Source organism: Musa acuminata, chromosome BXJ2-10, assembly GCF_036884655.1.
Source record: "Musa acuminata AAA Group cultivar baxijiao chromosome BXJ2-10, Cavendish_Baxijiao_AAA, whole genome shotgun sequence".
Lineage (NCBI taxonomy): Eukaryota > Viridiplantae > Streptophyta > Magnoliopsida > Zingiberales > Musaceae > Musa > Musa acuminata.
Window position 1 is genome coordinate 21351559 of NC_088347.1, and position 17446 is coordinate 21369004.

A 17446-nucleotide genomic window follows, 5' to 3' on the forward strand; every position below is an offset into this window, starting at 1 on the left:
AATTTTGACCATAAAAAGAGTTCAAAAGTGTGGCATGCAAAGAATTAAGAACAGAACCGCATTTGCTTCAAGCCACTGAGTTGGAGATTTTGACCTTTCAAAAGGTGCATATATTGATCCAGATTTCTGAAGAATGTCGTGGATAAATGGCTGTGACTTGTCTTCTCCATTCACCTAATCCACTATCTGTGTCATGCACAAGTTAAGTATAATCCTTCCGTACTTAAAGCCACATAAATATGCAGCAAATCTAAAGATGTTTGCTGCAGGAACCAAAGCTTGCTGCAATAAGTGGGTGGTACATCACCTTATCTGCCTACGATTCTTGAGAGCTTTGATTGTGGCCTGCGGTAGGTGATGTTGAGCTTTGAGTGAGTGGACCATCAGCCAAACCTGCCCTCACTACTCTCTCTCTCTCTCTCTCTGAGCTTTTGCTTATAAATACCCAGGCTTGTGCACCACGTTTCCACACTCTCAGGTTGCTCAACTCTTCCTTCTTCTGCAACAATGGCCTGCATCCACCCTCCTTCTTGTTTGCTAGCGTTCTTCTTGTTTGCTGCCATTGCTTCTGCTCAGTTGTCATCGACTTTCTATAGCACCTCATGCCCTCTTGCTATCCAAACCATTCGGCTTGCTGTGAGGGCTGCTGTTGCCAAAGAGGCCCGCATGGGAGCGTCACTACTCCGCCTCCATTTCCATGACTGCTTTGTCAATGCAAGTCTCACCCGAACTCATGCTTTTCTTCTTGTTAGAATAGCAATCTGTTCATGAAGCTTATTCATGTTGATGTCTTCATTTTGGTACGTGGTGACATGAGATTTTGCCTCGTGTACGTACGTGCCTCTTCTTTTCCTCCACGTTGATATGAGGATTACGAGTTTACGCAGCTACAGGAATCCATTCACTACATTCACAAACAGGTTAATTAGAATGAGCTGATGTGGTTGATGATCACAAACAGGGCTGTGATGGATCAGTTCTGCTGGATGACACGTCCAGCTTCACCGGAGAGAAGACTGCAGTCCCCAACAACAACTCCTTGCGAGGCTTCGACGTCATCGACAACATCAAATCCCAGGTTGAGGCCGTCTGCAAGCAAGTCGTGTCCTGCGCTGACATCCTCGCGGTGGCAGCTCGAGAGTCCGTCGCCGCTGTAAGAGTCATCCCCTTCACCATGCGTCCTTTGTTTGATCCAACTCCGTGGTTAAGATCGGAGTTCCTTTACAGCTCGGCGGTCCTTTATGGACGGTGCAACTGGGAAGAAGGGATGCAACAACTGCGAGCTTGGATGCTGCGAACACCGAGATTCCATCGCCCAAATCGGACCTGGATGATCTGATATCCGCCTACTCCAAGAAGGGTCTCGGCACCACTGACATGGTGGCGCTCTCAGGTGATCGATTGGAGGATCTGAAACTGAGTAATCACCATCAAACAGTATGCTGTGTGCCTCATGCTTTGATGACATCGAAATGCCACAGGAGCACACACGATCGGGCAGGCGAGGTGCATCTCGTTCCGGGACAGGATCTACAACGAGACGAGCATCGACTCCTCACTGGCCACCTCCCGCCAGTCCAACTGCCCCAGCTCCGGCGACGGCGACGACAACTTGTCGCCCCTTGACGCCGTCACCTGCACGCTCTTCGACAACTTCTACTTCAGGAACTTGGTGAAGAAGAAGGGCCTGCTGCACTCGGACCAGCAGCTGTTCGGTGGAGGATCCACCGACTCCCTCGTCACCACCTATTCCACGAACACGGCCAGGTTCTTCAGCGACTTCGCTGCTGCAATGGTGAAGATGGGGAACATAAGTCCTCTCACCGGCACCGACGGCGAGGTCAGGCTCAACTGCAGGAAGACCAACTGAGACTGCTGCAAGTAGGAGCATGCAACATGCAGAAGGGATAAGTTGTCCTTCTAGTATTGTGTCTCGTGTACCAGTCAAATAAACCTTAATATCTAGTGATATTATTGGAACTTTTGCAGGCTTTTGCAGCTCATGCATGGCGTCTCAAACAAGACCAGATAAATTTACTTAGAATTAGGGATCTCCACATGAAAAGATAGCTTGAAACCTTGACATAACAAGTCATAAAAAATGAATCAGTTGTGGGAATATGATCGGAGAAATGTTCACTTCAGTCAAAGCCAGTCATGTGAGGAGGAGGCTAAAGCCTCCGACCAACCATCAGACCAACATCATCTATAAATAAAATGTTCTTGAAATATATCACACTTGAAATATTCTTTAAAACTAGATCAATCATAAAAAGCCCATCAAATCATATCACCCACCAAGTTTAAATCATGTCAAATTGACCATAATGCCATCATATTCTCGTAATATTTTGAAGGACATGTGTCATACGAGTGTCTGCTCATTGACTATCTCGATAAATACTCAAGCGAAGAGGTTTTGCTCCTAACCCAACAATATTTTCACTCAATAGGATAGTAGTTACCATTTTGACACATTTGTGCATCCACCTTAGCACTGACCTCGAGCCACCTATTCATCCCCATCAAAGTATTCTTAATCTGCACTCAACTCAGTAAGTATAGATGGGAACATACATGATATAAATCATCGCTCCACTTTTATCATAGTTAACCCGACAAACAGTGCCACTAATATAACCATGATCCTTGGCACAACCGCCACCAACTTCCATCGAGGTTCCCCTACCCCACATGACGATGATATCCCAAGAGCACTTGAGACCTATCAAGTCATCGGCCAAGAAGACACTTTGATCCCCAATCATAGAATTCAACTGACCACACCATCACTCGGCTTTGCCTGAATTAAAGGTCCAGTCAACAGACTTGATGAAGGATTTCTAATGGATCCAACTATGGTAGATAGACTAACGGTCGGAGGAGATGCGATAAAAGCTTCAACTATTAAAGGGGGAAGTGCTAGTCGACCCCACTTTAGGTCGATTGCCATCCACCTGTTGTATCACTGCTAGTAGTGCCCGCACCCTTTGTCTGTAGTCCTCATCGTAGCCCACATCATCGCCAGCATCACTCGTGACTCTTATCACTGCTTGTGGACCCACTTTGCTCGCTCATTGTAGTTCACTATAGCACTCACTATGATCCGATGGGCATCTTAGGCAGAAACATACCTCACCTGCCCGAGATGTGTCCCTCAACGATGGGAGGCTTTGTAGCTCGAGGCAAAAATAGATTGATGCCAGCACCTTGGGCTAAAACATGCCTTCCTCAGCCCTAGTTAGGGTGGTCAAGTAGCCGACCACCCAACCTCCCCCCTTCTCCTCCCCTTCCCCCTCTTTCTTGTCAAGGTGCAGAGGTCTAGAAATCGACCCAACGCTATGGCTCCTATTATTGTTGCATCCTATTGGCTCTCTGAAAGTGGTCAATGATGTCTGTACCATCAACGACCATGACCTTGATGATGATATTACACAAAGCTATTAAATGGGATTATTGAACCCTATGGTGGGCCAAAGAGGCAATGAGCAAGAGTGCTATTGTCTTTTCCACAAGGTTGAAGGTTCAAGAAGGTAACCAAGATAGCAATGACTAAGAGTCATGAAAAGATGGGAAACTGGTCCCTTGCTTTCTTCATTGCAAAGCCATAGAGGTCAAGAAACTAACCCTTATCGTTGCCGATCTCCACGCCCGAAAGAGGGTTTGGTTCATGTTGGCAAGGGTTGATCTGCTATTGATGAGGGCTCGTCGGTGAGTAGTGATCTCTTATTAAGATGCAGAGGCCAGGCGTTCCAACCTTCCATTATTGTTTTGGTGTGAAGATCAAGTGTCCCAACTCCCTTACTCCTGAGGGGGGGCCCATCAATGAGGAATGATCCCTTATTGAGGGATACAGGTCATCGATTCAAGGCACGGGTTGGGTGCCCCCGACCTCATCAGCGTCTGCTTGATGCATGGAGTTGGAGAACTAATCAGAGAGACATAAGCTTAACGTGTTGGATGAATTGAACGTCACAATTTGAAACCCTCTTGTGAGAAACCCCAAAGCACACCTTTGGTAGGAGACAAACGATAAGCAGAATATAACCAGCTATTCATCATCCAACACGTGGCCTCTGTGAGGTATCTAAGTAGAAAATAGAAGACAAGGGCCACTCTCCACCTATCTACTCACGTGGACAAGGGTCCAAGGTAAATGATTGTAAGTTGTCTTTCCGTTCCCGCCTGCATTAATAAAAATCCAAGGTGAGGTTGTTAGAGACACTCTCTTTACATAATATTTTATAAAATATTTTATCCCTTTATGATTAGATATAGTTCATCTTAAATATAATAAAACGAGGATTGTTTTTTGATCACTTACATCTACACTCACCTACCTTAAAGATCAACGACATCTTTCCATAACAATCAAGATTAATAATTTTGTGTTGAGAAAAAGATACGATAAAGAAGAGGATAAAAAATACTATGGAAATAAATAACAAACACAAGATCAAGAATACTTTAGGAAAGATATTTAGGCTTGAAACGTGTATAAACACTTTCCTAAAAACGATATTTACACCCTCTTCTCAATAAAATTGCTATAGGTTTGATACAAATAGTTTTAGTGGATCTGACAAGCTTTTAGAAGATCTGTATTAAGCAAACAATAAAGAATCTTCAGGAATTAGAGAATGTCTAACTCAATCACTTGGAAAGTAAGGAAGAAGAGCATGAAAGAGTTGTCTCTGTAATTTATCCTCAAATACCTATTTATAGATATTTTCTCAAAAGATACGATCTTTGAAAATTAACTATTTGCTCAAAAGACACTATCTTTGAAAATTAACTTTTTTTTTCTCAAAAACATAACATTTGAAAAATAACTATCAAAAAAAAAAAAAACATCTTTTCAAATAATTTTTTTGAAAAGAAATTCTTTTTTTCTTTTTAATTTGAACAATTTATAACATTTTGTACTTGTAACTTTTACTTCGTTTTATTATTAACTTGACTATCAAACGAATCAAGTAGGAATCTCATATGATGTTCGTATAGATCGAAGGAATCTCATCCCAGAATCGCTCCGGAAGACTTTGTGAATCAGTATCTAAGAAATTATCACAACAGAAAATGTTGCAGCAGCGAGGTTTATTGGACTATAGTAAACATCCTGTTGGCAGCCATCTGGTTACAGTGCTGAGTGCAGATAACCATCTGGTTCTCAATCCATAAAGTAGGGTTCTGGTGGAACTCTGATTCCTTTGCTTGGGTTACCATCTCCCTCACGTAGTCAAAGCTTGACATAAAAGGGGCTGTTGGTAATGGAAACATGATTTAGAATCCTCCACATATATCTGGAATGAGGCCGATCAAACACTTTGCTTAGTAATGGCCAGTTAAGTCCCATTTAAGTGGAAGAATAATTGAATGGACTCATATGGAGTTCAATATTTCAGTGTCAATTATTCCATTGAATTAAATTGAATTGATGAAAGATTTGAATAGTACAGCGCTCCTCCCAATTATGCTGCTTTTAAGCTTCCCTAAATTTACTAATAATTTATGAATGCAAATTTTAAAAATACTTTTTTTTATTTAATTTAAATGATCTAAAAGATTTATATATCGGTCGGATACTATTTTAGATAATCGAATTAGTAATGACGCCAAAATTTAGTATGATAGGTACATATCTTCGGTAGAATCAATAAATATAAATACGTGGTATCGTGGACTCGGATGCATGCTTTACGAGCGTAAAATAAATGTAATAAAAAATAACTAAATTTGATTACGATAATGGATTAAAAAGAGAGGATATATTAGGGAATGTTGTTGCCTTCCTTAATCCCATTTTAAACTATTGTCCATGTGGCACCAAGTTTTACCTCTCACGGATGCTGACTGTATTGCCACGTAATAAATAGCTGGAGCAAATTAGCCAAAGGAATTGTTGCCCCTTTCATTTGAGCAGCAGAAGGTTGTCAGCAGCAGGAGAGAGATGAGCTAATCTGTCTGGTATCGCATCGCACGAGGAAGCTCATTTTCTTAGACCCAAGCTGATGACAACAAGGAACAAGTCTTCAATCAAGCATTCATGTTAAACAACCATTTGCAATTCAAACAGCAAAGGAGTGAGAGAAACAAGACCAGATGAACCATGAGTTCTTCACATCAGATTTTGTTTTCGCTGATTCAACAGGAAAATTAACTTGTGAACGTAAGGGCTTACTGACTGACAAACCTGATAATATATATGCACTATCACAATGTAGATTTCCTTGCAACTTGTGAACTATTTGAGTGCAGCAATATAGGTACACTAGATGTAACTTTATGACTGTACAACCACACTTGTTTCTTGATCTAAGACATGTTTAGGAGTAAAAAGTCAACGGCTCATGGGACAAGGAGAGAACAATTCAATATAAGCGCTATGATAGTATATACTCGAATGCTGCTAATACTACCACAACGATATCAGTATCTGTGCTGTGGTTCAGATCGACGAGGGCGATTCTCTAACCCATTATCTTCCCTTGAAGCAAATTAAGGGTCTTAGTAAGATCGTTTACCATCACTTTTTGTCACGCTTTGAGAATCTGATCTTCACCATATTGCTCAGATTCATAGCATGTCTTCAAAGTTGCCCCTTGTCACCTGCATTACTTCATTTTGTAATTTTGTAAGAAGAGAGCAGCAGCAAAGGAATCTTTTTGTCAGTAAGAAGATAGAAGTTATGTACCTTTTTCTCTTGCTTTTTGTTGAACTAGATGACGATGGATTGCTGTGCCAGTTCCTTTTCCTTTGGTTGATGAACCAATTATTAATCTGCTTTAGTTGCAGCCCTGTTTCTTGCACTAACCGTGCCTTATCGTCCTCCTACAAACACAAAAAGGATGAGATTACAGAATATATTTTGCCCAGTGAGTCATGCCGCTTGAGAGAACACAAGCAAAATGGAGGAAGCAGGTGGCAGGATATTGAAAATAGACAGCAGAACAAATCATGCAGGCTCAAGGAAATCGAGATGAAAAAGTCATCCACCATGAGAGAGGAGTGAACAACTCCTCTCCTGGAAGTACCGAGCTTTTCTTATCGGCCACATAATGGGCCACCCTGTCTCACCAACTTTGCTCAAAACCTACAGCTGGTTCTGCCAGCTACAAGTCTTTCTCCAGACTTGGCAGAAGCAAATAATTATTTTATCTTAAATTCCAGTCAAGTATTCTAGCCCATACAAAAGAACAGGAGCTTATGAAGAAGAATTCGGACGCAATCTATGAAAACATCTCCAAATAACTTACCGTTGGGTATGGCCATTTGGAATGGGACTGCCACCAAGCCTTCAAAGTAGAAGTGGTATCTCCTGGGAGTTTCCCAGCTCTTCGCTTCCGCAGAATCTCTTCTCTGATGTCTACAATTTTCTCTTTGTAACCCTAAAAATCAGAGAGTTCATTTGGCAACCTGCACGTAAGCTCATGGTAAAAATTGTACCCATCTACCTGTTTTAGTTCATGCTTCAGCTCTTGTCTGACTCGTTCCATCAAGGTCTTCTCACTCTCCGTCAGAAAAAGTGGGCCGAACCCCATGCCGTCTGATCCATCCAGGCATCCGTCAAACAAGTTTGTTTCACTGTCTGCTTGATCATCATCATCATCTGACATTGTGGCACCCGTTCCTTCACCAGGAGAAACACCTGTGGTAATGGTAAAGTACTCTTCAGCAACCTCACCCACCAAAAGCATTGTAGTAAAATTGCATTTATACACAGCCATCCAAAACTTGTAAATGGCAACACAGTCGGCTGCATACTTGTACTGAGTTCCCAGTTGCAGAGTTAGAGTCCTCCTAGTAAAGATCTTTCTTTCACATAAAGTGACTACCATTTTCTGCTTCAACTAAAAAACTTCCTTTGTTGTTCTCTTTTTTCTATTTAGAAACAGAGTTTCGGATAGGGATTGTAGTCAAATGGGAAGTTTAAGAGTACGGTAGATGAAGCAGGAAATTGCAGATAGATAAACCGAAAGCAGCAACACAATCAACATTCCTTAATCTTTGCTTATGCTATCTCTACTATAGGGGTTAATCGTAGTTAGACCTCCTTGGCATCTCGATTTCTATATTTCAAAATTTTAATTAGCATCTTTATAGTTATGAAAGTAAAACATTTAATCTCATTTATCCTAATATCATCGGCTTTACCGATGAAAGATATAACACATGATAGCATATGCAAAATTATTGATTTTATTAATTATAAAATGATCATTTCAGGTATTAATTAAAAAGTGAAAGAAAGCAGCCATTGACTTAGGCAGTCGCATAATTGGTTTCTTTCCCAATTCGATCTCTTAAGGTTTACAGCAAAGCTCCTCTACAACGTGGCAATGCTAAGTCAGTCTTAAACCCTAAGAGATCGATTTGGGGGAAGAAATCCCAACAGATCGATTTGGGGAAGAAATCAATCATACGACTACCTAAACCAATGGCCCCTTTCTTTCACCTTTTAGTTAACACATATAATGATCATTTTGCCATTGTCAAAATCGATAATTCCATACATGCTGTCATATGTTATATCTTCCGTCAACAAAGCTGACGGCGTTAGGGTTGATGGGGTTAAATCATGGTCTACAGTACCGAACTGTACCGCCCGGTACAGACGGTACGTACCGATCCGACAGGTTGCCGGTACGCGGACCGCCTGTTACCGGTCCGACAAGTTGCCGGTACGCAGACCGCCTGCTACAGTACTCGGCACACCTGGGTGTACCGCTCGATATACCGTACCATACCGATACCGAGCCCAGGTCGAAACACCGGTACGGTACGGTATTGCGAACCTTGGGTTAAATATTTCGCTTTCATAATATAGGGATGCTAATATAATTTTTTTAACTCTAGAGATCAGAATGCTAAAGATATCTAACTACATGGATAATTTATAATTAGCCCCTACTTTCGGTCAAGGCTTAATTCAAAAATATAATATAACAACTGTATAAAAAAAAACCCTTTGAGCTTTAGCATGATTTATAGGATATGTTGCTTGATTTGTAACAACAAAAACAAAGATATAGAAGTGAGAAAATTAAATAACATAAAAGAGGAAGAGAAAAATTAAAAAAACTTAATCTTATAATCACTATGACTCCACTTGTTTGAGCCCATGTCCTACATGATCTTGTCCAGAATACCTTAAGATCTAAACCATATACATTTTTTTTTTATCAAATAGCTTATGGCAACTGACTGCATAAATTAAGATATATGGCTTATCTTTGGAAGGTATCCTGTTAGAAAGTACAAACTGAAATGAAAAAAATTCCTGTAAGAGAACTTAGAGGTAGGGGAACAAATTGGAGGAGAGTATTCTTGTTAGTAGAGGGTTTAATTCTTCAATAACAGGTTCCCATGAAAGGTGGAAGAACACTCCCCTAGTGTATATATATATATATATATATATCCTTTAACTTGAGAACAAGGAAGGAGACTGAATTATAGCAGATCAACTTCTGATCTGTGGTAATATACCAGATCATCATGACAGAGAGATCTGTCGCAACTGACTCCAACTGATTTTATCCGGTTCTGACCTTGCAAATTCTATCCATGTTCCATAAGGGTTAAGGGAAACATCATCTATGGGAACAATGAACGAAGCAATGAGTTAAGTTCAAATTAATGAGCTAAAATTGAAGAAAAAAAATTAAGTGGGGTTCTACCCCCTTTACTATTCTGTCAGACCAATCACCGCCTGAATTGACGAAGTCCAATACCTCCTTTCGCTATATAAAATAGTATAGGATGGTTCATGAATGAACCATCAAATCCAAAACAAAATTCTATGGAATCATAACATAAAAGTAGAAAAGAGTGTTCAGATCTAGTGGTATATTGACACTAGAAAGAAAGGTAGAAGAACATTAGAGTGACCATAAAAGGAAAAAATCTTTACAATATCCATTTTCATTCTCCAGATGTAAATGCATAAAACAGAGTCATAAGCTACAGCAACGATTAGCAAGTCCTCAGTAACTTGGTCTAAAGTTTTAACAAAAAATCATTCGAGTATATGTAAGGTTGACAGATATATCACAGATTTTCTTAATAAGTTCATCACAAAACCATAGTCGAAACAGAGCAGTTAGCATTTGAGTTTGAAGCTTGTGCCTCCTACATGCTGTGAGCAAGCAATCTGCAACATCTTCTTTCTAGACTGACTTCCCTCTATCTAGTTAATCATGTTATGGAAAACCTAACTTGCATCGTGATTCTACTGTTACATCGAAGTCATGACATCTCAAAAGGTAAGATAGGTAACTAAACTACCAAGTTTATAACTTGTAGCAACTGCAAGAAACACTTTTCAAGTGAAAATTGTAGCACTTTGACTTGGCCACAAATTATATTCTCCTCCATTTATTACAGTTTGACATTTCAAGTGATTATAAACTTGTAACTTAAGAAGAAGGAACAAGAAACTAACCTGTAAGGCTTTGCAGCGATTGCTCAAGCTCCCAGCAAGCCATCACCGCCTCCATTGCATGAACACGGACATGCTGCTGTAGTTGTTCTTTGAAGGAGCGGAGAAGCAAAACGTATTGTGTCTAAGCAAAATGTTAAATGGATATTAGAAATTTATACTATATCCAAAAGAACAGGTAGAACAACTTTTAAAAGTTGAAGTTCGGAGAAGGTAGAAGGTGCTGAATATCTGAAAATCTGGAAATTATCAAACTTTATACCATCGACATAAAACACAATGACTGGATAAGAACAAATCTACATGCATGTCTATTTTGCCGACAGATCATGTTCTCCTAAGTCCAAACACATAGGCCTAATTGACCTTACCACTAATCTTGTGTAACAAATCAGTCATATACAGTACAAATACAGAAATGCTCAAGAAAGGAGAATTCTCTCAAATAAAATTTCATAGCTTCATGCATACTAGTAAAAAAGAAACAGCGCTAGATTTAAAAAAAAACTATATTAATGATCTAAACTTTTGTTCTAAAACCATGAAACTGCTAAATCATAACTATGCTGGTTGATTGAGAACGGACTTTTGACATATTGCTAATATCTTAGTTGCTACAAGTCTTATCTCAAGTTTGAGCATCCAAGTTATGTTCTTCCCCAGATTTAAGTACATCAACAACTACAACACCACTCATGGAAAGGATGGTTGTTTGAGTGATTACACCAAAGAAGTCCTTGGCAACAAGATTACAATGCATCTTCACAATCAGCCATCAGTAAGTTGCGAACAGCATTCGGTGCTTCCTTAACACCATTAGTCATAGGATAGCATCATCATAATATGGTGCAAACCAACTCTCGTTGCACCAGAAGCAATTCTAGTTTTCCTTCATGGAAAAAGACTAATTAATCCACATCTATAAAAAAAGGAGTTGACAAACTTTTTAAACCTCTGAAATACCTGCAATATATATGGAGTTACAAAACCCTTTAGTTCCTTGGAACTGTAGAAGAAAAGGCATTCCTGTTTCTGCTTATGTGCCATGAGGAAATGGAGATATTAACCAAACACCAAAATAGTACAGAGAACTGCACTAAAAAATATCAATAATCCAAAACAAAATCCAACCCTTGAAGAGCTTAAGAATCTCGCTCTGTTGGATCTCTAGCGCAGTCTCACTTCCTACCTTCATAAGTCACATAATGCTCTCAGTTTGGGAACCGTTCTGCTCACAGATTATACTTGGCCAAGAAAATCTGCAACTCAAGCAAGATGGAATCTTCCTGTGATCGTTCCATCTCATCTAATCCTTCCCTTCCTCACTGACTCCCTCATCAAGAAACAATGGAAGAGCATCATATTTGCAGAGAAGAAGATAAATAGAACACTACTGCAATCTTTCATATGGCAAAGCAGTAAATTCACAAATTAAGAAAAAGCAAGAAGAAGAAATCAGTTATTGAGCTGAAAATGCGGGATTTGAATAAATAAAAAGCGTATATATGGAGGGAAAACAAATTCTATCTTGTTCCTTTACCATGAACTGATCGAGCTCCTTGTCGTCGGCAAGCATCTGGGCGCCAAGCGCCGAGTACTTGGACACTATGTGCTGCGTCTGCGCCAGCTGCGTGTCGATCCTCGGCAGCTGGTCCACCGGGGTGGCGATCCTCAGGCACGCAACGTGCGCCGACAGCAGCTGCTCGTACAACGGGTGAGCCAGTATCTCCGCCTTGTACCTCGCGCTCCGCCACGTACCCTCCCCCACCTCCGCTGCCTCCCCGTCGCCGCTCCCCTGCATCGCTCCCTCACCCTCCTCCGTCTCCCCGTCCCCCTGATCCTCCGACGCCAGGATCTCGTCGTCGCCTCCGTCCTGCGGCAGGACTGGTAGGCGCGGGAGCCACTGTCCTCCGCCGCCACGTCCCCCCGGCGACGCCGAGGAGTCGGACGCGGTCTGGAGGTGGAGGAAGCTGCCGCGCGGGCCCTGCGGCCGGAGAGCCGCGCCGCCGAGCCACGCAGGGCCGATTCCATCGGAGCCTCCGGCGGAGACGAGCGGCGCATGCTGTGGTTCCACGGACGGCTCGGCCGGGCCGGAGAGGGGATCCACGGAGCCGATCACCGCATGGTCGTCCGTCAGGTGCTGCTCGGCGTACTGCGGCAGGGTCAGCTCGCGGGGGATGCGGCCGCGGAACGCCATCGCCGTTCGAGTCCCAAACCCCGTAAGGAGGCGGTGAGATCAGACGCAGAAGAAGAAGAAGAAGAAGAAAGAGGAGGAAGAAGAAGAAGGCCCGACGCCCACTCAGACGACGACTTCGTTGTTGGTTGGTGGGGGTGGTTTGCCTTTGTCCTTTTTATTGCCCTCTCTCCTCTCTTAATTACTTTAATCATCTTAATTAACTTCTTCTGGGGCTTACTCGCGACAAATCACCATGAAATTACCAAAATAAGACCCCAAAATTACCAGAGCTGCCTCGGCTTTATGTAATCTTCCGGTTTTGCCCTCGCTTTACATGGCTCCCTATTCGTTATTTTAGCTAACAAGCAAGGGCAAATACAAGAACATAATAAATACATTTACTCCTACCAATATTTTTCTGCCATTTTATGGGGATTTCCAGATGACATGATTGAATTCGGTGGAACACGTAATTAAGCATAAAATAGAAAGCATGTGGAGGGATTTAATGGGCAAAAAGGCCGTCGGGTGTGGGTTGCGTAAGCACCTTCGTCCGTGGCCGTCGCTACGCTCTCGCCCCCAAACCGACGGCCGATGAGCATCCACGTGGCCGTATGCTACTTGCACTCGCCCATCCCCTTTCTTTGTCTCGACTGCGGCAGCGTCGACGGTAAAGAGGCCACCCCGCGATCGTTCACTGCTGCGGCCAGGTCTATCCACCAATAAGAAGCGCTCTTCACCTGTCTGATACCTCAGTAGAGACAGGCACCATTTACCATCTACCATGCGGAGCGCTCTGCCGTACCAAACCAATGGCCAATAAGGAGTCGACACGCGAGTGTTGAGCCGTGGGAGCCACCATCAATGGGCCTTCCTTGCTTGCCACGCGTGCTGATCTTTTGACGTACCTTTCGGGATACGGTTGGTGGATCCATCCAACTGTAAACATTGGGAGCAGCTTTGGGATGATGCTCCGGAAACGTAAAAGATTGCTGTACTGCGCACGCCATCCGTTCCCCATGTCACGTATGATTAACAGGAAATCACCGACCCTCTTAGATATCAACCATGCAATAATGCAAAGAACATCTGTGTGTCATTATCATGTTAATGATAAGTAAATGTCGATCATTCCAACCTATTGATTGGAACTATGAAATCAACCTTTTCTTTGTCACTCTCTCGTCATGCAAAAGAGCCGGTTGAAAGTGAGTAACGTTAACCTAAAACAAAATCTCCGAACAGTAAATGCATCCCATACGTATGCTGGCAGCCCCCGCACCCATCCCTCCTACCATTGACATGGAGAACAGTGGTGGCAGGCAGGCAGCAGCAGCAGCAGCAGCAGCAGCAAGTGGCGGTGGAGGAGGGATCGGTGAGGGAGATAGATCGAGGCATGGTCCCCGTCCACTTCCATCTACCGCTAGGCGCATGGGCTCCGTCGTCGAGGTGGTCCTCAAGTGTCCTGCACGATACAGAGAACGCCATCCCCATCCCTCCCCAACCCAATCGTCGTCTTCTGCATCCCTGGTACTGAGACGGCGGTCCCCCTTCTCCTTCTCTATACGGACTCCACGCCTGCAACCCTACTGTAATAATTCAGCTGCCGAAATGGATCACCAGCCAAAGGAGACTTTGAAGAATGAATCACCTTTAGCTCCTTCCGCAAGAGAAAACAAGAACAAGATCAAAATGGAGATTGTTACAGCAGCCGGTAGTGTCGCCATGGTCCTGTACACAGGAAGAAGCCTCTTGGCGCTTATGGATTAGTATGTGGATATGGTATACTGTGTCCTGCACAGACCTGTTTGAAACAGTGTCTCTTCCACAGAAAATATGTTTGGGAGTGTTCAGTGCCTTTTTATCTTTACAAGATGACGATGAAACAACGTAAATATGTTCTTCTTGCTTTTTTTTTTTTGGGTTGCTGTTTTTCCTCCTACCACCTCTGATGTCTTTAATGCACATGTATTGTCATGATGTGAGGAGTTAGTTCTGATGGAACAAGGAAGTTGGGTCAGTGTCAAAATTCCCTTCAGAGTTCAGAATCAGGTACCCACAGGTCAGGTTTTGAGAGAGAGAGAGAGAGAGAGAGAGAGGAGAGGAGGCAGCGGGAGGACTCTTTGGCACTGGCCATAACCAGTGCCAAACTGTGGAAGTACAGAAGAAAGAAGAGATTCCTCAACAACATACTCATCACACTTCTGTAGCAGTACTTGTCTTCTGCTCGCTGCAAGAGAAATCTTTGAAGGGGATGGACAATACGATACAAAGCACAGTGGCTTCTGCTGGTGGTGCAGTATAATTCCTGTGGTGTTATCATCTCTGCCACATGCCTGAGGGCACCGCTCAGGGTTAGCTCCCCACGAGCTTCAGTCACTGTGCCTTTGCATGGCATGTAATAGGATTCCATCAAGGGGAATAATTAAAGAAGGATTGAAGAAGCAATAGTGTTGCGGTGATCTGAAATCATGCAGTGACTGGTCCTGGGAAAGCAGGCTCATGGAAAGGTTGTCAGGGCACAGTTTTGGGGTCCCCTGATGGACTGTTGCTGGAGCTGCTTTCTTCTGAATTATTGTACTAATGGTGCTTTTGGTGAACACCGGCATGGGAGCTGATATGGAGTTTCCACTTTGCTTCCTAAGTGACCTAATTTAGTGCACTAGCAATCTTGAATTTACTGCATTCTCATGAATCCCATTTTCTTAAGAGAATTGATTTGAAAATTGATCCAATAGCTTGATGCATCAAATTTACTTAATCAAGGTTGTGTTCGAAATTTCACTTTTGATATTAACATCTTATGATCAAATCTTGTCATTTGATGATGTGATAAATATTTGCTAATTCTTTGAGTTTGATAAGTAGTTATCACATTGTTAGAAAGATAATAGCTCAGTCGAATAAATTTATCACGTCAACCATAATATAAATGAAAATATTTCTCGAATATTTTGTTCTATTGTAATTGAGGGGCACCGTTGTTCTGTATAATATATCCTTAATATCTTGTAACAGGAGGGCAACGGTTATAAAAAAAGATTCTTATAACATAAGTTTATGGGTTGAACTCTCTTCCCTTTTTTTTTTTTTTTATTCATCTTTGGACATTAAAGGACTATCTCATGAGCCCCTAGCACCATTAATCTTTGTGTATGAGTGTAACCCTCGATAATTCAATATTATGTATAAAGGGTTTTTTTAGAACCAAAGATTAGTATTTACTTTTAAGTCAAATTTATTGAATCTCATGTTTTTACGATGAAGTTGTGATCTAATCAGCATTTGAATAACGTAGAACTAACTTCAAACTTAGAAAGACAAATCGATTGAAATAACATAATTAGATGTTGGGTCGGAATGGATCATGTCAGAAGATTAGATATCGGGCCGAATGATCGGTCAACATGTTGGAAGAAGGACTTTGTACCGTGAGTTCACGCATTAGGCCAGAAAGATCGAACATTGCAATCGGATGTTACGAGAGGTCAACATGCCGATAGATTGAGTAATAAGCCGAAGGAGAGGATGATGCGCTGAAGGATCGGATGAACCACCGGAGGAACCAATGACATACTGGACAACATAGGATTTATGCTTGTAATCATGTATCTAGATCTAATTAGTTTAGGTCTTAATTGAGTTGGTTTTGGATATAACCATGTTAACTCAATTAGGGGCCTATTGGGCTTAAATCGGGGTTGATTTGGGCTAATTAAAAGACCCATTTAGTGACCCATCAAGTGGTGGCATTCCCAAATCAAATGGTGGAACTGACTATGAGCTGGAACATATGAAGTGTACAATTTTCGAAAGACTCGATGATGGTACCGCCAGTGTTAGGCGGTGGTACCACCCAGACTAGTGATGCTACCGTCCAAACACAGTTTTCCAGATTATGTTAGGCGATGGTATTAAGATCGAGTTGGCACTAAGAGGGGGGGGGGGGGTGAATTAGTGCAGCGAAAAAATTACATCGGTTTAAAAATCTTCGTACGATAAAAATCTGATTCCGACAAAAATCGTTTCGTTTTTCTTGAATGAGTAGAGAAGAGTAGTGTAAGTAAGGATTTAGTTTGCAGTAAAGGTAAATTGTACAAATAGAAATGTAAACCGAGTTTTATAGTGGTTCGGTCGTCGTAACCTACATCCACTCTCGATTCTTCTTTCGTCGAGGCCACCAGCATCCACTAACGATCTTCTTTCAACGGATAAAGATCAACTACCCTTTTACACCCCTTTTCTCATTTTCACAGGTTTAGGAGATAACCTTTTACAACCCTCTTTTACAAAGTATCCTTCACACACCTCCCTTAGAACTCTCTCTAAGTTCTAGGAGCAGGGAACTCAACTTTTGAATAGGGTTTACAACTTTAGAATCATAGAGTTTTGCTCACTTTCTTGCTTTTTCATGTAGGAATAGATAGGATATTTATAGACCCCAATTGACTTCAAAAATGGAGCAAAAAAGGGTCTCATCCCGGGTTTCCCGGGTCCTGACGGTACCACCGCATGTGCTGGGCGGTACCACTGCCTACATCACTAACACTTGGTGAATCCAACGCCTAGTCTAGAGGTACCATCGACCAGTCTAGTAGTACCATTGCTTGGGAGACTGTGTCTGGATGGTAACATCGCCCAAACTAACGGTACCACTGCCTACATCACTAACACTCGGTGAATCCAACGCCTAGTCTAGAGGTACCATCGACCAGTCTAGTAGTACCATTGCTTGGGAGACTGTGTCTGGATGGTAACATCGCCCAAACTAACGGTACCACCGCCTGATAGTCACGGAGACTACCACCGCCCAAACTCGCGGTACCATCGCC

At 42.2% G+C, this 17446-nt stretch overlaps 2 protein-coding genes across 3 annotated transcripts; one reads left to right on the top strand and one right to left on the bottom strand.

Annotated features, from left to right (window-relative positions):
- Positions 1-467: 467 nt before the first annotated feature.
- On the top strand, positions 468-1980 carry LOC135624456 (peroxidase 4-like). Its single transcript, XM_065128079.1, has 4 exons — positions 468-714; positions 962-1153; positions 1228-1393; positions 1482-1980. Exons 1-4 carry the CDS (start codon positions 508-510, stop codon positions 1868-1870), a joined length of 954 nt encoding a protein of 317 aa, XP_064984151.1. The 5' UTR covers positions 468-507; the 3' UTR covers positions 1871-1980.
- A 4220-nt stretch (positions 1981-6200) lies between these two features.
- On the bottom strand, positions 6201-12768 carry LOC135624457 (homeobox protein knotted-1-like 13). Of its 2 annotated transcripts, none has more exons than XM_065128081.1 (6): positions 11979-12768; positions 10442-10562; positions 7455-7648; positions 7257-7388; positions 6695-6831; positions 6201-6609 (listed from the first exon to the last, which is right to left on the bottom strand). In XM_065128081.1, the coding sequence occupies exons 1-6, from the start codon at positions 12633-12635 to the stop codon at positions 6606-6608; spliced, it is 1245 nt and encodes a 414-aa protein (XP_064984153.1). In that variant the 5' UTR covers positions 12636-12768; the 3' UTR covers positions 6201-6605. The 2 variants fall into 2 exon arrangements, with proteins under 2 accessions (XP_064984153.1, XP_064984152.1); XM_065128080.1 differs by having other exon boundaries at positions 6201-6617.
- Between the last annotated feature and the right edge of the window lie 4678 nt (positions 12769-17446).